We start from the raw sequence: 15,989 nt of genomic DNA on the forward strand, positions 1-15,989 counted from the left end.
CCATGCTAAAGTAATTTTTTCCAGGTCCTTTATTCCGGTAGGGGAAGACGGCGTATTCGTCCTGTCCCTCGTAGGCTACGATCCGGCTTGGCGTGCAAGGCCTCAATTTTTGTTAAAGGAAAAAAGTTTGCTTTTAAGCTTTTTTGAGTTCTTTTTACAAGGTACGTATGCCTTTTTTTGGTTGAATTAATCACTTCAGCTGTTTTTATTTTATTTTTCTCATTATACATTTTTTCAAGTTCTTTAGGCCACCGATTTAAGAGTTTTTATTTCGTTTTTAGTTTTTCGTAAGGCACGTACGCCTTTTTTGCACTACTAGTCTTTAATTTGTTTTTTTTTTAAGTTAATAAATTTTCCTCTTATAACTTATTTGTATGGTGGGTCCATTGGAATTAAATGAATTCGGTTATTGAAATAGATAGGTATCACCATATCGGAGTCAGACGAAAGAGGTTTAAGAAGTTTTTAGCTTGCAAATATTACGAAGAGGATTGCCACCTGTTTGTCAAATCGTAAAGGCAAATTTAGGTAAACTAAAATAATTATTGTGTCACACTAAAGGTTTACGACATCGTATTTGTTATTTTATTACATTTCTTTTAAATTACTGGACTCTTAAATTAACTAAGGAATATTTTTACTCGTCACTCGTCTTGCTTAATATGTCTAATTTTATCTTTTGTCTGATACACATATTACTTCCTTAATTAAAGTGAATTTGATTTTTTAAACATGTCGCAATCCTTTTACGTGCCGTTTAAAAGTAAGGAATTTTCAAAACCATTTTTATTGATACCCATATTTTAATATCTAGTTCATTTAACTTATTAAATAATTTTAATAAAATTTTTAACAGATGGCCACCTGTTAAAAAAATAAAACGTTATTGCACATCTGCAGGCCAAACACTGTCATTTGACACCTCACTTTAGAGAATAGAACGAACTATATGTACATACCCACGTAAACCCCACCCACAAGAACCCAAATTTTCAACTTGAAACTGTATTTACAGTGAAAATATGAAAGTTATCCAAAAAAAAATTGCATTTTTGAATTTAGCATCGTCAATTTTACTAGGAAGCGAAACATTTCAAATGAAAGGGAAGCACTGTGCATTGGTTAGAAAAAAAATATGTACACATGATTCATTTGATGGGAAGTGAAAAAAGGCGGATTTTCTTTATAAATTCCGTTTTAAATTTGAATTATTATTATAACAATTTAGAATTCTTGTTTGCTTCCTTTTTGGTCCACCGCGCAAATTTATTATTAAAGAAATATCGAATAAAAATAAATTTTTTTACGTTTGAATACGGTTTCAGTGAGTGTGCAATAACGCCACCGGTATATGTGCTTGAAATAAATATGTGTTGAATCAAATCGATTTTTGTTAATGCGGTTCTTGCGTAGGTATAAACAAGGTAAATGATTTTAATACGCAATGAAGAAATTAACACATAATTCAAAGCACTAGTTATTGAACTAGAATTGAATGAATGCATCCGTAACAGCAGGTTCGCAGAAATATGTTTACTGTATAATTTCTATCTACATTTAGAAATACATATGTATTTACATAAAAATATCTAATACATACTGTACTTGTTCTTTATAACAAACTATAACGTAAGTGCAAGAAAACACCGTTCTTCACGTTTTTACCCGACGTTTCGCTAAAAACCTTAGCATCTTCAGGGGTGTTTTATTCTTCTTTTTTAATTTTAAATTGTATGTCTATTTATATGTATGTTGATGTGAAAAAAAAGGAGAATAAAACACCCCTGAAGATGCTAAGGTTTTTAGCGAAACGTCGGGTAAAAACGTGAAGAACAGTGTTTTCTTGCACATAAAAGGGATCAATAAGCCTATGAAATACCTAAAATAATATACCAAAAATTGATCATCAACTAATAATCAAATTGTCTAACGTAAGTATTTATTCATATGTATATAACTATTACTAGCTATACTTATAACTATATTATTTTGCAATTATCAAATTAACTTTTCAATAAAAGCAAGAAGAAGCATGTAAACAACTGTTTTCTCACTGGCAAATTGTTACAAGCAAAAATTTATCCAGTCAAAACTTGCAACTTCCCCTCAACATTTTTCTCAATTTGCCCTTCTTTGTAAGTTTTTTGCCAGTTTTTACGTACGAAAAAGCCAAAACATGAATATTCGTAACAAGTGTTACAAGTTTTTAATGAATATTTGTAATAATGAACTATTGTAATAATTGTAATAATAGGGCAATACAGTATTTGCACATTACGTCGCTTGGATAATAGATTGTCGTATGTTACTGTAGGTACGTTTTGGGAAATCGCGACTGACCACGAACCTGACGTGATAGAGGCTAACGGACCTCGGATTCGCATTTAGCGTGTCGAATAACATAAGGATATATAGGTTTGGTTTAACATGCATACACTTTTTTATGTAAACCTGTGTTATTTTTGAGTTTATTAAGGATTTTATATAGTAAAATCTTGTGCTTTGCCACAGTTGTCAACAATTTTTAAGCCACTTTGTATGACAACATGTCATAAATTAAATAAACTTTTGTAATAAATCAAATAAACTTTTTACTCAATATGGATGAAACCATTTGAAAGACCTAAACTATTTTATTATGACTGCTAAACTTCCAATAAAATTTTAGTCAATATCTCGGAAACTAAAAAAGATATGCAAAAACTGACAACATTAACAGAAAGATCTTATTTTAAAATATAGTCTAACTGCATCCATAGCTGACAAATTTAAAAATGACCCTTACGACAATCTTTTATCCGGGCGAAAGTTAGTATTTACTACTTTAATAGGAAGTACTTATTATGACATTTTTGAATACATATATGAGACAGACATATGCATACATATATGTGTATGCACTTATACTACGTAAATATACAGTTAATGCCATTTGGTGGTCAAATTCTGATAAAAATTCGAAAGCGCAAACACTTCCAGAAAGCCGCTTATAGAGATGTTCGATTTTCAGCAACACTCATCCATCAGTAGAGATGTACATATGCGTGCACATACCTATGCAGGTAGGAGTAACTGCGTAGTTTTACTCATTCATACGTATGTATTTGCATACACAGTTATTTGCCTAAAGTGTACTTATCAGAAATTCAAACAAATTCCTCGTGATCCTTCAGCATTAATTGCAGCTCGGGCTGTCTACTGGCCGACGAAGAACTCCGATGCTGTAGGCTGGAGCCATGCACGGTTACATTGGTGGTGTGTGGTGCCGAAAGGCTGTGCTTATACTTCATCGCACTCTTCTTGCAAATGCCAAATCTGCAAGGAAACATTTTTTTCAGAATTACTAACAAAATCTAATTGCGTTGGAATTTTTGGCAAGTAAAAGTTAAGAGTAAATTATGTTAAATTGGTAGATATGTGGCTTACTTGGAAAGCAGGGCAAAGAGATCCGTTCGGTACTGTGATGTGAGTATGGCATACAAATATGGATCTGCGCAGGAGTTCAAAGGGTAGAAGAAAACCAGGAGGATTTTCGACTTAGTCACGTTTATCAATGGATAACCGGCGAGTGCTGTTAAACCAAAGAATGCAATGGGCGCCCAACAAGAGAAGTTCGTGAAGACCTGCAAAATAAAAATGAAATCTATGAAATACTTAATGTTGTAAACTACCTCACCACTAGTATGAACCGCATGCCCAACTAGTCAGCCAACTATCTTTTTTCCATGCAATCAACTGGTCACGGTGTCCTTAAACCAGATTCAACAGAGTCGGTCTAGAGCGATGGAATTTCCGATTAAACTATTTCGGGGGTTGATCCCGAGTAAGAATATGTGAAGTTCAAAATCGTGGCAAGTGCCGATTTCAAAAACGGTAACTCTTTCGATTATCAGGTGGTTTTCGATATGGTCCTAGATGGATGGGTATATATATTTACATATATTCAAGTCGATTGTATACATATTTATACATATATGTAGGTGCAGGCCCGACTATAGGGTGGGGGTGTTTCCCCCCGGTCGCGGATTACTTTTTCCTTAAATTCAGTCGGACGATAAAAATTATAAAATTTTGTTAAATTTGATTATTTAATATTCACTTAGCTTTTATAATAACCAATGAGTGCGAAGTCGCATGTCTAGATACACATGCAAGTGTGGTAAGGTCATTTCCATGCTAGTCAAAATAACCGCCAATCAATCTGGCCTATTATGAAACATAGAAAGGTTCCGAAGTCAACATGTTTTGTCTAAATATTGCGATCGTAATGATTTTCCCATGGTTCATGAAAATTTTTGAGCTCGAAATTGTACAAAGACCTTCAGAGAGACTCGAGGTTATTTACAACAATAGAAGACGAGTTTCTTGCATACAGCCCATATGAGCTTAAAGGAACGTATTTACTAAAACAATAAAAAATATTTTAAGCATTCACTTGATCCGTACAACAAATAGCAAAACAAATTCTGCCTTTAGTTGAAGTTTTTCTTAATGTTGTATTATTAAATGAAGAAAACTAACCAATAAAATAGTACCTATAAACTTAACAACTTTATATTAAACTTTATAGTATAAAATAATAAGTATTTATACTTAATTTTATTGAAACCAGATAAAAGTTGGCCGTTATAAGTGGACGAAAAGCTGGCTATTGTAGTAGACGACTACGAAATTTCCCAGAGGCTGTGCATGTATATATGTATGTACATATCGAGCTCTAACCGCCAAAATAACGTAGCNGCATGTATATATGTATGTACATATCGAGCTCTAACCGCCAAAATAACGTAGCCGAAATTTTTTTTCAACATTTTCTTTTTGATGCAGAAATGCATCTAGATGCTCTAGGAATATTTCTGCATCAAAAAAAAGTTTGAAAAAACAGCTTATTTAGTTATTTATTATTTTGGCGGTTAGGGCTCGATATTTAAAAAATTACTCATATACCGTCTTATTTATACTATACTTAAATGCGAAAATGTCGGCTGAAAATCGAAAAAGTTGTAGTTTTTGAAATAGGCACTTGCTACGATTTCAAACTTCGCATATTCTGACTTGGTAACGTCCCCCCAAATTAGTCTAATTGGAAATTCCATCGTTCCAGACTGACTCAGTTGGATTTGGTTCAAGGACACCGTGTGGTGTTTTTAACATGGGGATATCTTACGAGATAGCAATTGTCAGATTTCTGTCAGAAATATACTAGTCTCAATCTAGTTCAAAATAGACCGAAAAATACTTGTCCAATTATGGACTGAAACCACTACTTTGGGAGTCTAAAAATAAATTGAGTTCTTAAATATACAATAAAACGTTTGATTAAGTACACTTTAATATATTACACATTTTTATTTAGCAGCCTTATATATATATATATATGTATAGATTGGCGCTTACACATATGTTAGTGTTTGGCCGAGCTTCTCCTCCGATTTGTGGCGTGCGCCTTGATGTTGTTACACAAAGAGGAGGGACCTACAGTTTTACGCCGACTCCGAACGGCGATTGTATTTTTATGAGAAGCTGTTTTTCAAGGCAGAAATACACTCGGAGGTTTGCCATTGCCTGCCGAGGGACGACCGCTGTTAAGAAAAAACCTTTTATCTATATTTTTGCGATGTTGCTTTGACCAGGGTTTGAACCCAGGTGCTGCGGAGTGGAAGCTCGCACTGCTTACCACTACACCACAGCAGCCTTAGATTTGCCAATAATTAGTGTTAAATTTTTTGAGTATTAATTAAAAGGGAAAATAAATACATAAATATTAATGTCAAATATTCAGTCCAACAAGCATACATGCATATGTTTCGAAAGATAAATTTACATGTTGTTGCCACACATTTTATTTTACAAAGCGCTATATACTTAACACTCCCTCTCGCCTTTTTAAAAATAAAATAAATTAATGATATACAGAAATTCAACAAAATTTTAATAACTCAGTGAGAGGGGAGACCAGTATGTTTGCATGTATGTATATAAAAAAATATTTATTGGACCAAAAAGTAGTGGGTAGGCACTGTGGCCAATGGTAATCAACTATTACCACCTCCGCATGGTTGTAAGCCATGCAGAGTCCGCAGAATGCTCCGGAAGCAGTGTCCGGAGGATGCATCCGACTAGGCAGAGCATACTTTGAACTGCCATCAAATTATAACTTAAGAAAGTTTTATTACATGGCAGTTGAGAAGTGCATGTACATAAATTTCATTAATTTAATGAAGGAAATTTTTGCACATGCAGCAGTACATAGCATGCATTTAGGCGCCTGGTGTTAGCAGTCGCGTCTAAACAAAATTATTAACTTTAGTCTTTGCTAATGCCTTAGTTAAAATGTCAGCCAGCTGTTTTTCAGTTTCTACGTAACGTACATCAATAGAAACCTCATTCTGCATGTCACATGTATAGAAATACTGAGTGTCAATATGCTTTGTACGCTTTGAAGACTCCGGATGCTTAACCAATGTTATGGCTCGTTGATTGTTGCAATTTACAGGAGTGGAAGTTTTGCATTCGCTATTTAAGTCTGCGATCAGCTTCCTCAGCCAGGCTATTGCCTTTGTAGCAGCGCACAGAGCAAAAAAATCAGCTTCTGTTGTTGAAGTTGCAGTTACAGTTTGTTTGCTCGAGCTCCACAAAATCGGACTGTGTTGAGAATGACAATCCATCCTGTCGTACTACGCCTATTTTCGGTATCTCCTGCCCAGTCGGAGTCACAATACATTTCTAGTTGCGTACATTCAGAACCAATATCGTATGATATACCCTGTCGCACGTTCCTTGTAGATACCTAAAAATTTGTTTAATACCTTGCCAATGATTCTCAACAGTTGAGTTCTCAAGAAATCTACTTAGTACAACCATAATGACTGCGATATAGTGTCGAGTACACACCATTAAATACATTAATGATCCAACAGCTTCACGATGCGAGTACTTCCCTTCATTTGCGGTGTTTAGTTGCTTTGAATAATGTATACCTGTTTCTGCTGGCGTCTGTGCAGCGCGACAATTGTCATGATTAAATTTTTCTAAAATTTGTTTGTGCAAACCCGTTGAAATACTTTATGCTTCTTATCATTCTTCATTATCTGCATTCCAACGAAAAATTCTGCTGGTCTGTAAGTGATTTCAAACTCATCATCACCACGCATAGCTACCTCTAAGTTAATTGGTTCCAAAGCGACACACAATTCTGCATCAATCGAGATATTATTGCCCCAGGCTGCTGCTTAGCTGCCCTTCTAGTACTGTATGGGTTTCGATAATACATAGGCATCCTCGGATTTTTTCGCATTGCTTCGACATCACTTCCCGCATCACTACCACTTTTATTTTTTTCTACAGCAATGTCCACCATTTCATTACACTCATTTTGCTTTTGCTCCGTTATGTAATTCCAACTCTCTTTTTTCTGTTCGCCATGTCATATATGCGATAAGCTTTGCTGTCATCATTGTATCCAACCATTATACATTTGATCGAATTCCGCTCCCACTTCGTTCGCTGTTCTTTCGGTACATGTACGAAAGCTTGGCAGCCAAATACTTTTAAGTGAGCTACTGTGGGCTTGATGCCAAACCATTTTTCGTAGGGGGTGCAGCCACCAATAACGTCAGATGCAATGTGATTTCTTAAAAACACCGCGGTATGTGTGGCTTCTGCCCATAAATAGGTTGGTAAGTTCCTTTCGTGCAGCATTGCTTTAGCATGTTCTACCACAGTACGATTTTGTCGTTCAATGAAACCATTTTGTTCCGGTGCCCTTGGAGTAGTCACCTCATGCTTCACACACTGTATCAACAAGAAATTGTCTACTTCCGCATTGCAGAACTCTAGACCCCCATCTGTTCTCAACCGTTTAACCTTGTGGCCATCTGCTTGAACATCTGCAAAGAACGTCATTCGCTTTGATAAAACATCAGTTTTATTTTTAAGGAATTATTTTCGGAAAGCTCTTACGATGATGATTGCCATATGCACACCCCTCGCAGAAAGGTATTTCTGTTAAGAGCCCGGATATTTGCAATCCGTCTGCCGTTGTCTTGCACATCATTTCTTTTAATGTGTTGAAGTTGATATGTCCCATACGCTGATGCCAAAGCATTATTGATACTCTGTATTTAAAGTTGCGTCCAAGACTGGAACCATGTTCATCGTATATAAACGATTTCCACGCACGCCGTCAACTATGACTCGATCAGCTCTCATTAGGCAAACGCGCTTTGCACCCTCTTCGAACACGACTCTCATACCTTTCTCGGTTATTCTGCTAACAGACAAAAAAGTCCTATCAAGTTCATGCACCAATAGCACATCTTTAATTGTATGAATAAACTTTTCCTGATTCATTGCATACACTTCAATATCTCCGATACCGCAAACATCCACCCTTCGACCGTCACCAACTTTTACCTGGCATGCACTAGCAAAATATGTTTTTAATTTACTTTGTGTGCTATTCCTTTGCAAGAAAAACAAGTATGTATTTTCAGCATTCTTTTGTTTGGAGCTATTTGAACCGCTAGATTTCAAACCAGTTTCTCTCTTTAGAGCAAGTGAGCTTCTCATTAGATTTGCTATTTTGACTATCGTGTTGCTTTTTAAAGCATTCTCGTGCCCAATGCCCTTCTTTATGGCAATAGGTGCAGCTTCCACTACGTTTAGTACGCATCTTTTGGTTTTTATTTAAATTATTCACTGCGTATGCAGTCTTCACCGTGTCATCTTCAACGTGGTGAGCTGAACGTAAATTCATTAGTTACTCTTCATTTACTAAATGATCGGTTAGTCGTTCGATATTCTGTTCTGCCCGGTGAACTGCATAACAAGCAGTTCTTACATGGTCATATTTAGACAGAAAACTGCTTAAAATTTTTGCAATAACCAGAGGCTGTTTTTGTTCCATATCCATGTCTTTAAGTCTTCGCGCTTAAGACTCAACTCTCGCAACATAATTAATAATACTCTCATCCAAATGCATTTTGCAGTTTGAAAATTTTTCTAGCAACACTTGTGCCGACTGCTCAGATTTCTCGGAATGTACGATTTTCAGCTTTGACCACATTTGTGCTGCAGTTGTACACTCCATTAAGTATTTCAGCCGCTCCAACTCGATACCTCGCATTATAAAGGCTTGTGCCTCCACATCCTTCTCATCCGAGACACGTGAATTTGCTTCTGTATGCTGCGTTGTGCCTAAAATATATTCCTTCAATTTGTTCTCAGTCATGTCCATCTGTCGACGCCATAGTTGGTAATTCTGCCCGTTGAAGCGGTGTATTTGATATGCTCTTGACTCAGACATAGTACTCATAGGCCTCTGAAAATTACATGATACAAAAATGATAGTATCATCAACAGTATCGTTTCCTATCGCGGAATCACCAAACGCTTCATTGCTTTTATCTTGCTCATAAGTGGTGCTCAGGGCCCATAACCTGTTGTAATTATACTCGAATAAGAATAGTTAATTGAAATATGATTTATTAAATAAATTCAGATTTGTTACAGAGTTTACGTGTTGACTTGAACGCAGCAAAATCGGAAACGGAAATTCAGTTTATGTCAAATATATACAGTCAGTCAATAAAGTTTGGTTACAGCGAATTTTTTACAATACGGGCAACTATTTTTTAAATATTTTATTTTTCGTTACTTTTTTATAAAAATATCCTTAATTCTACAACAAAAACCACAAAAGTCGAAGTTCCAAACCTTGTGCAAAATTATGGAAAGTTCCGCAAATTTGCTTTCAAATATTGCACTTTTTATTTACGCTCTCTAGAAAAAAGTTGAATATGCAGTTTTTTAGCCCATTTAATTTTAGTTTAACAAAGTGCAAGTTTGAGGTAGCTAGGACTTACCATTGATTTTTAGCAATTTTTTTTTGTTGAAGTGTCGCTCATTTTCTCCATATAAAATAATGTTTGATAACTTTTTTATATAGAAAAAATGTGCGTCACCTTCAACAAAAAAATTTTGCCCCTAAATCAATGGTAAGTCCTAGCTCCGTCATACTTGCACTTTATTATACTGAAATTGAATGGGCTAAAAAACTACATACTCAGCTTTTTTCTAGAGAGTGTAAATAAAAATTGCAATATTTGAATGAAAGTTTGCAGAATTTTCCTTAATTTTGTACAAGGTTTGGAACTTTGATTTTTGGGGTTTTTGTTGTAGAATTAACCATATTTTTATACAAAATTAACGAAAAATAAAATATTTAAAAAATAGTTGCCCGTATTGTAAAAAATTCGCTGTACCTAAACTTTATTGACTGACATGAATGGATGAATTATAACGAAAAATCTCATATCTGAACAATCAGTTGTATGGGAGCTATAGGTTATAGTTATCCGATCTTTTTAATTTTCACTGTAAGTTTTCTGTTGATAATTATTGAAAACAGTGCGGAATTTCCTGTTCCCAGCTATATAAATGGAGGAGTTATAACGAAAAATTTTATATCTGAACAATCAGTTGTATGGGAGCTATAGGTTATAGTGAACCGATCTTTGTAATTTTCACTGTAAGTATTCTGTTAATAATGGGTGCAAGTGCTGCAAAATTTCATGTTCGTAGCTGCATAAATGGAGAAGTTATAACGAAAAATCTCATATCTGAACAATCAGTTGTATGGGAGCTATAGGTTATAGTGACCCGATCTTTTTAATTTTCACTGTAAGTTTTCTGTTGATAATTATTGAAAACAGTGCGGAATTTCATGTTCCCAGCTATATAAATGGAGGAGTTATAACGAAAAATTTTATATCTGAACAATCAGTTGTATGGGGTCTATAGGTTATAGTGACCCGATCTTTGTAATTTTCACTGTAAGTATTCTGTTGATAATGGGTGCAAGTACTGCAAAATTTCATGTTCGTAGCTGCATAAATGGAGAAGTTATAACGAAAAATCTCATATCTGAACAATCAGTTGTATGGGAGCTATATGTTATAGTGGTCCGATTCTTCCGGTTCCGACAAATGATTAATACATTATAAAAATACACCCACCTACCAAATTTGATCCGGATATCTCTAAAACTGAGAGACTAGATTGCATACAAACAGACAGACAGACGGACAGACTGACATGGATAAATCAACTCAGCTCGACGTTCTGATCATATAAGTATACATTTTAATGGGTCTATCTCTTCTTATTCTGGTACTTACAAACATCGGACCAAAGTTATAATACCATTTCATGCTCATGAAAGGTATAATTACCAAATTTGTATGAACATAATAGTCTGAACACATTAAAAGCACGAGCTATGTACCACCGTCGTCAAACTATTTTTCCACGTATTCTTATGTAGATAATTATTTTGGCGGCGACAGAGCTACACCTTGACTTTGGTTGTGACCAGCTTAGATGTATATATATTTTTCGAGCGACAGATAAGGCTCCTCCTCTTCTTTTATGACAAACTCATACAAATTCATGATGTCATTGAAGATGAAAATGAACAATTTACAGTTGTGTTCGTCTTTTTCAATGTGTTCAGGCTACAACAATTTACAAACATTTAAAAGGTGTTTAGTATATAGTCTTTTACATAAAGTATTTTACATTACTTAACACGAAAACATTAATTAAAACATGAAACCAGCAAATGTACGGATAAACGATAGATAAAATTTACTTTTACAGTTTTATGAGTGGGTCACATTCGTATTTAATTGCAAAATTTTAATTAGTACTGCAAACTTATTTTCTTTCACCATTGGTTCCAGCAGGTAAAAATGATCCAAGAACCTGATTTGTGGGACTGTAGGGGTTGTGGTAGCTGCCATATTGGGAAAATTGGTGGTTTCGTTAAACAGCTATATTGCACACTCATACCAAAAGTTCTGTGTTGTCAAGGCAAATTGTAACGTGAAAGGGCCTTTAAAATTTTTTGCTATCTTAAGGTGCAGACTTATACATATGTACATAAGCAAAATTTTATGCAACTGTAAGAAGGTTAAAAGTTTAAAATTTTTATAAGTTATAAGTTAGTATTAAAAACTTAAAAGACTTATGTTGAAAAAAATAACCTAATTGAAAAAAATTACCAAATTCCTTCCAAAAACAAAGAAAATTACCAGTTTTGGTAAAAAATTACCAAAGCGGCAACGCTGCCCACGACACTTAATTCCCTCTCGCATTCGTAATTGACTCTCTCATTCGTAATTGGCGCCCCAATTACACTTCGAATTACGTAATTCGCTATACAAAATTTTGAGAGCAAATTACGAACAAATTGCTGCCGTATCTAATTTTAATCGGAAATTTATGGAACTCAGCTGTCAGTGAAAGAGAGAACAGAAAAAATCAAAACAAAGAAAGAGAGGAAATGAAGGAAAAACGCAATGAATTCTCAAATCGAATTAGGAATGAGTCGTGTAAACGGGGTAATTCACCATAGTAGTTTAGAAGCGAACTACGTAATTGGCAGTGTTCGTGGGGACATCCTATAAAACGGCGTTTCCACGACAACCGAATCACGTGGTTCGCTCTCTCAATTACACTATGCGACAGTCAAAATCGGGATGGGATGAAACCAACGGGAAATGTTATATCGGTCAAAAACAAGTTATACGTGGCCCGGCGTTTCGCTGGGTCACGTCTAGGAATCGAGATATATCGATTTGAAGTTAGTAACTATCATATAGGGGAAATTGTCACCTTTGGTGGTCTTTTTTTTTACATAACACGAGAACCACTAGTCCGATTTTGCTCAAAGCAAAATGAGACATAGACCATGAAAATCGATGGACGCGTTTCGCTTTTATTCACAATTAATTAATTAATTTTGCTTAAAGGTTATGTGACTTTGCATGAAAGAAATACGACTTGCCTTTTTTTCCGTTTTGGATTTTTTATGAATTTAAAAAATAAAAAAATTTTATATTTTAGGCAAAAAATATATTTTTTCTTCATACATTTATTTTTACCGGCAAAACTGTTGATTATATAGAAAAACGTTATATGAACAGATTAAATTAAATTAAATTTATTTGAGCAAAATCGGACTAGTGGTTCCCGAGTTATGTCAAAAAAAAAAGACCACCAAAGGTGACAATTTCCCCTATATGATAGTTACTACCCTGCAGTGAAAAGCTGTACTAGTATGCACAAATTCCAGTTCATGAACTATTATTTATGGATAAAAGTCATACCAGTTCGTTATGAACTATAATTATACCAGTTCCTCATAGAAAAAAGTAAACTAGTTGGTAGAAATTCTAGTTCGTTGACTAGTATTCGATGGAGAAGTCATACCAGTTCGTTATGAACTATAATTATACCAGTTCCTCATAGAAAAAAGTAAACTAGTTGGTAGAAATTCTAGTTCGTTGACTAGTATTCGATGGAGAAGTCATACCAGTTCGTTATGAACTATAATTATACCAGTTCCTCATAGAAAAAAGTAAACTAGTTGGTAGAAATTCTAGTTCGTTGACTAGTATTCGATGGAGAAGTCATACCAGTTCGTTATGAACTATAATTATACCAGTTCCTCATAGAAAAAAGTAAACTAGTTGGTAGAAATTCTAGTTCGTTGACTAGTATTCGATGGAGAAGTCATACCAGTTCGTTATGAACTATAATTATACCAGTTCCTCATAGAAAAAAGTAAACTAGTTGGTAGAAATTCTAGTTCGTTGACTAGTATTCGATGGAGAAGTCATACCAGTTTGTCATGGACTATAATTATACCAGTTACCCGCAGTTAAAAACTAAAGTAGTGTAGTTTATGCGCCATTATTTAATAGCAATTTCGTACTAGCTCCCAAGGAAGAGATTAGAATTATACCAATTGCGAAATCATCAAAACAAACGCATCCATGGGTAGAAGAATATATCAACATCAATATATAAGACCATTTCCTTCAAATGCACTTGCATACAGAAATTAAAGCCGTTTCAATAAAACCCGATATTCATGTTTTTGCCTATCCTGTAAATGTTGAAATAGGCATTCACGTTATTTATAAGCATAGGTCCTACTTACATTCAACTGACAAATATGTATGTACCTTCAAAAATCAGAAGTTATCGTCGAATTTATCTACTTTTCAACGATTTTGTTTTAAAGACACTTTGTATTTATACACTTAACCCTTCTTGTATGACCTTTCCTTTTAATTATTTAAATCGTCATCACATATTTCGTCTTAATTTTGAAATAAACAAAAAAAAATACTGTTAAAAAGTATTTCCCATACTTTTGCTGTATGTATATCGAAACAAATAGCTTTATTTCCATATTTCACGAATCACAGAAAGTTTTAAATCTTAGATTTTTGCATGAAAGTCATAAGTAAGTCTTAATTTAAATTTTTATGATTCACATTAACTTCAGATTTCAGAAATGCATCAAGCCGCAGTCTTTTTTATTTCTGGGGGAAACTTTCCATTATGGCCGTTCGTTAAAGGTACGGTGGGCGAAGGGGGAGTGGGCATGCCACCTCCAACCGACCTTTTTGGAGAGGGCATGAACCGCCATTGACAAAAATGCAACCCCCGACCACCTAGGTGCCCTATGGTTCCCTACGGACCCCTTAGAAAAATGGCCAAAAATCGCATTGATTGATGGAAATTTTCCAATATGAGCAACCATGGTTAAATACCGAATACGCACTTAGGGCCGGTTGTTCAATGTCTGGTTATCACTACCACTACACTATCGACGATTTCGACATCATGCATGTAACATGTGATCGATAAAGCAGTAGTTGTGCTTAACCGGAGCTTCTACCTCCGATTTGTGCTAATCAGACATTGAACAACCGGCCCTAAAAGCCGTTTGCACCATGTCTGGCTAATACTAAGGGCCGGTTGTTCAATGTCTGGTTATCACTACCACTACACTATCGACGATTTCGACATCATGCATGTAACATGTGATCGATAAAGCAGTAGTTGTGCTTAACCGGAGCTTCTACCTCCGATTTGTGCTAATCAGACATTGAACAACCGGCCCTTAGTTGCGCAAATAACGTACATACATATATTCATAAATTATACTGATGCTTTGTCTTGATGTATTTCATGGTTATAAACTCGAAATATTTGGATATCTTGGTGATTGAGTTAATTATTCTCCACTTTTGTCATATCCTTTACAGCATACTCGCGACTATCTCATGATCCGTACCTAAAATATAAATGTATCATATTAATATTAAAGAATTGAGTCTTATTCGAAAAAAATAATAATAAAATTACTCACATTATTATATTCAATACATTGGCTTCTGGTTAAGTTTCTGCATCAGCCAGTAATAGTCATCACCATTTTGTCCTGCGAATACTCTGCGCTCCATTCCCTATGGCTAAGCAGCTGATTATCTGCAACAAATTAATTGTTTAAATACAATTTGGAAGATACAAAATATATTTACCTTCTTTTCGACATAATAAATTGCTGAAGCAAAAATAAACAAAGCCAATGCGACTTGCAAATATGTATCTGTCACAATTTTCCAGCTGTCACAAGTTTCGAGCAGGGCTGCCGTTTTGATCAGATTCTACCAAAATTGATAGTATCATTTTTCTTTTTGCTTTGGTTGGTTTTTTGGGGCGTATTCATTAAGTTGGGACTTAAAGTTAGTTAAAGCTTGTTGAGATAATTTTTATTGGGTTATCGTGAATAAAGCTACAGCTAACTTTAAGTGCCGGTAATTCTCTAGGGTGGATTAGCAACCCCTAAAAAAGGTGCGGAAAAGTCGGGAGGGGTACCAAACGACGCGTTTCGGCCCCCCTAATAACAATCCGGAGGGGGGAGCTAATATTATTAACCAATTAAAAGTTATGAACAAAAAACTTTTGTTAAATTTCGTTGTTTTCTATGGGCAATTACACCGACAAAGATTCACTAAATCACCTGTTCTCACTTTTTAAACACTATTAAAATATATAATTTAACTTATTTATTAAAGAAACACATAGTTTTATCAACCTAAGATAGATTATTTTGTTATTAAAAAGAA

At 34.8% G+C, this 15,989-nt stretch overlaps 1 protein-coding gene and 1 long non-coding RNA gene across 2 annotated transcripts in view; both read right to left on the reverse strand.

Moving 5' to 3' along the window:
* Positions 1–2,399: 2,399 nt before the first annotated feature.
* Positions 2,400–15,989, reverse strand: part of Lgr1 (Leucine-rich repeat-containing G protein-coupled receptor 1) — a 423,583-nt gene continuing 409,993 nt past the window's right edge. The window contains exons 12-13 of the mRNA XM_017624060.1: positions 3,427–3,623; positions 2,400–3,315 (exon numbers count right to left, since the gene is read on the reverse strand). Of these exons, the coding sequence (XP_017479549.1) occupies positions 3,147–3,315; positions 3,427–3,623 (366 nt within the window). The 3' untranslated portion in view covers positions 2,400–3,146. The remainder of the gene's footprint in view (positions 3,316–3,426; positions 3,624–15,989) is intronic.
* On the reverse strand, positions 14,919–15,502 carry LOC108369099 (uncharacterized). The gene is made up of 3 exons (XR_001848460.1): positions 15,402–15,502; positions 15,230–15,348; positions 14,919–15,154 (listed from the first exon to the last, which is right to left on the reverse strand). It is a non-coding gene; the product is annotated as an uncharacterized LOC108369099 (long non-coding RNA).

Source organism: Rhagoletis zephyria, unplaced genomic scaffold (genome assembly GCF_001687245.7).
Source record: "Rhagoletis zephyria isolate East Lansing unplaced genomic scaffold, Rhagoletis_zephyria_1.1 Rzeph_scaffold_00056, whole genome shotgun sequence".
In the NCBI taxonomy this organism is placed as follows: Eukaryota; Metazoa; Arthropoda; class Insecta; order Diptera; family Tephritidae; genus Rhagoletis; species Rhagoletis zephyria.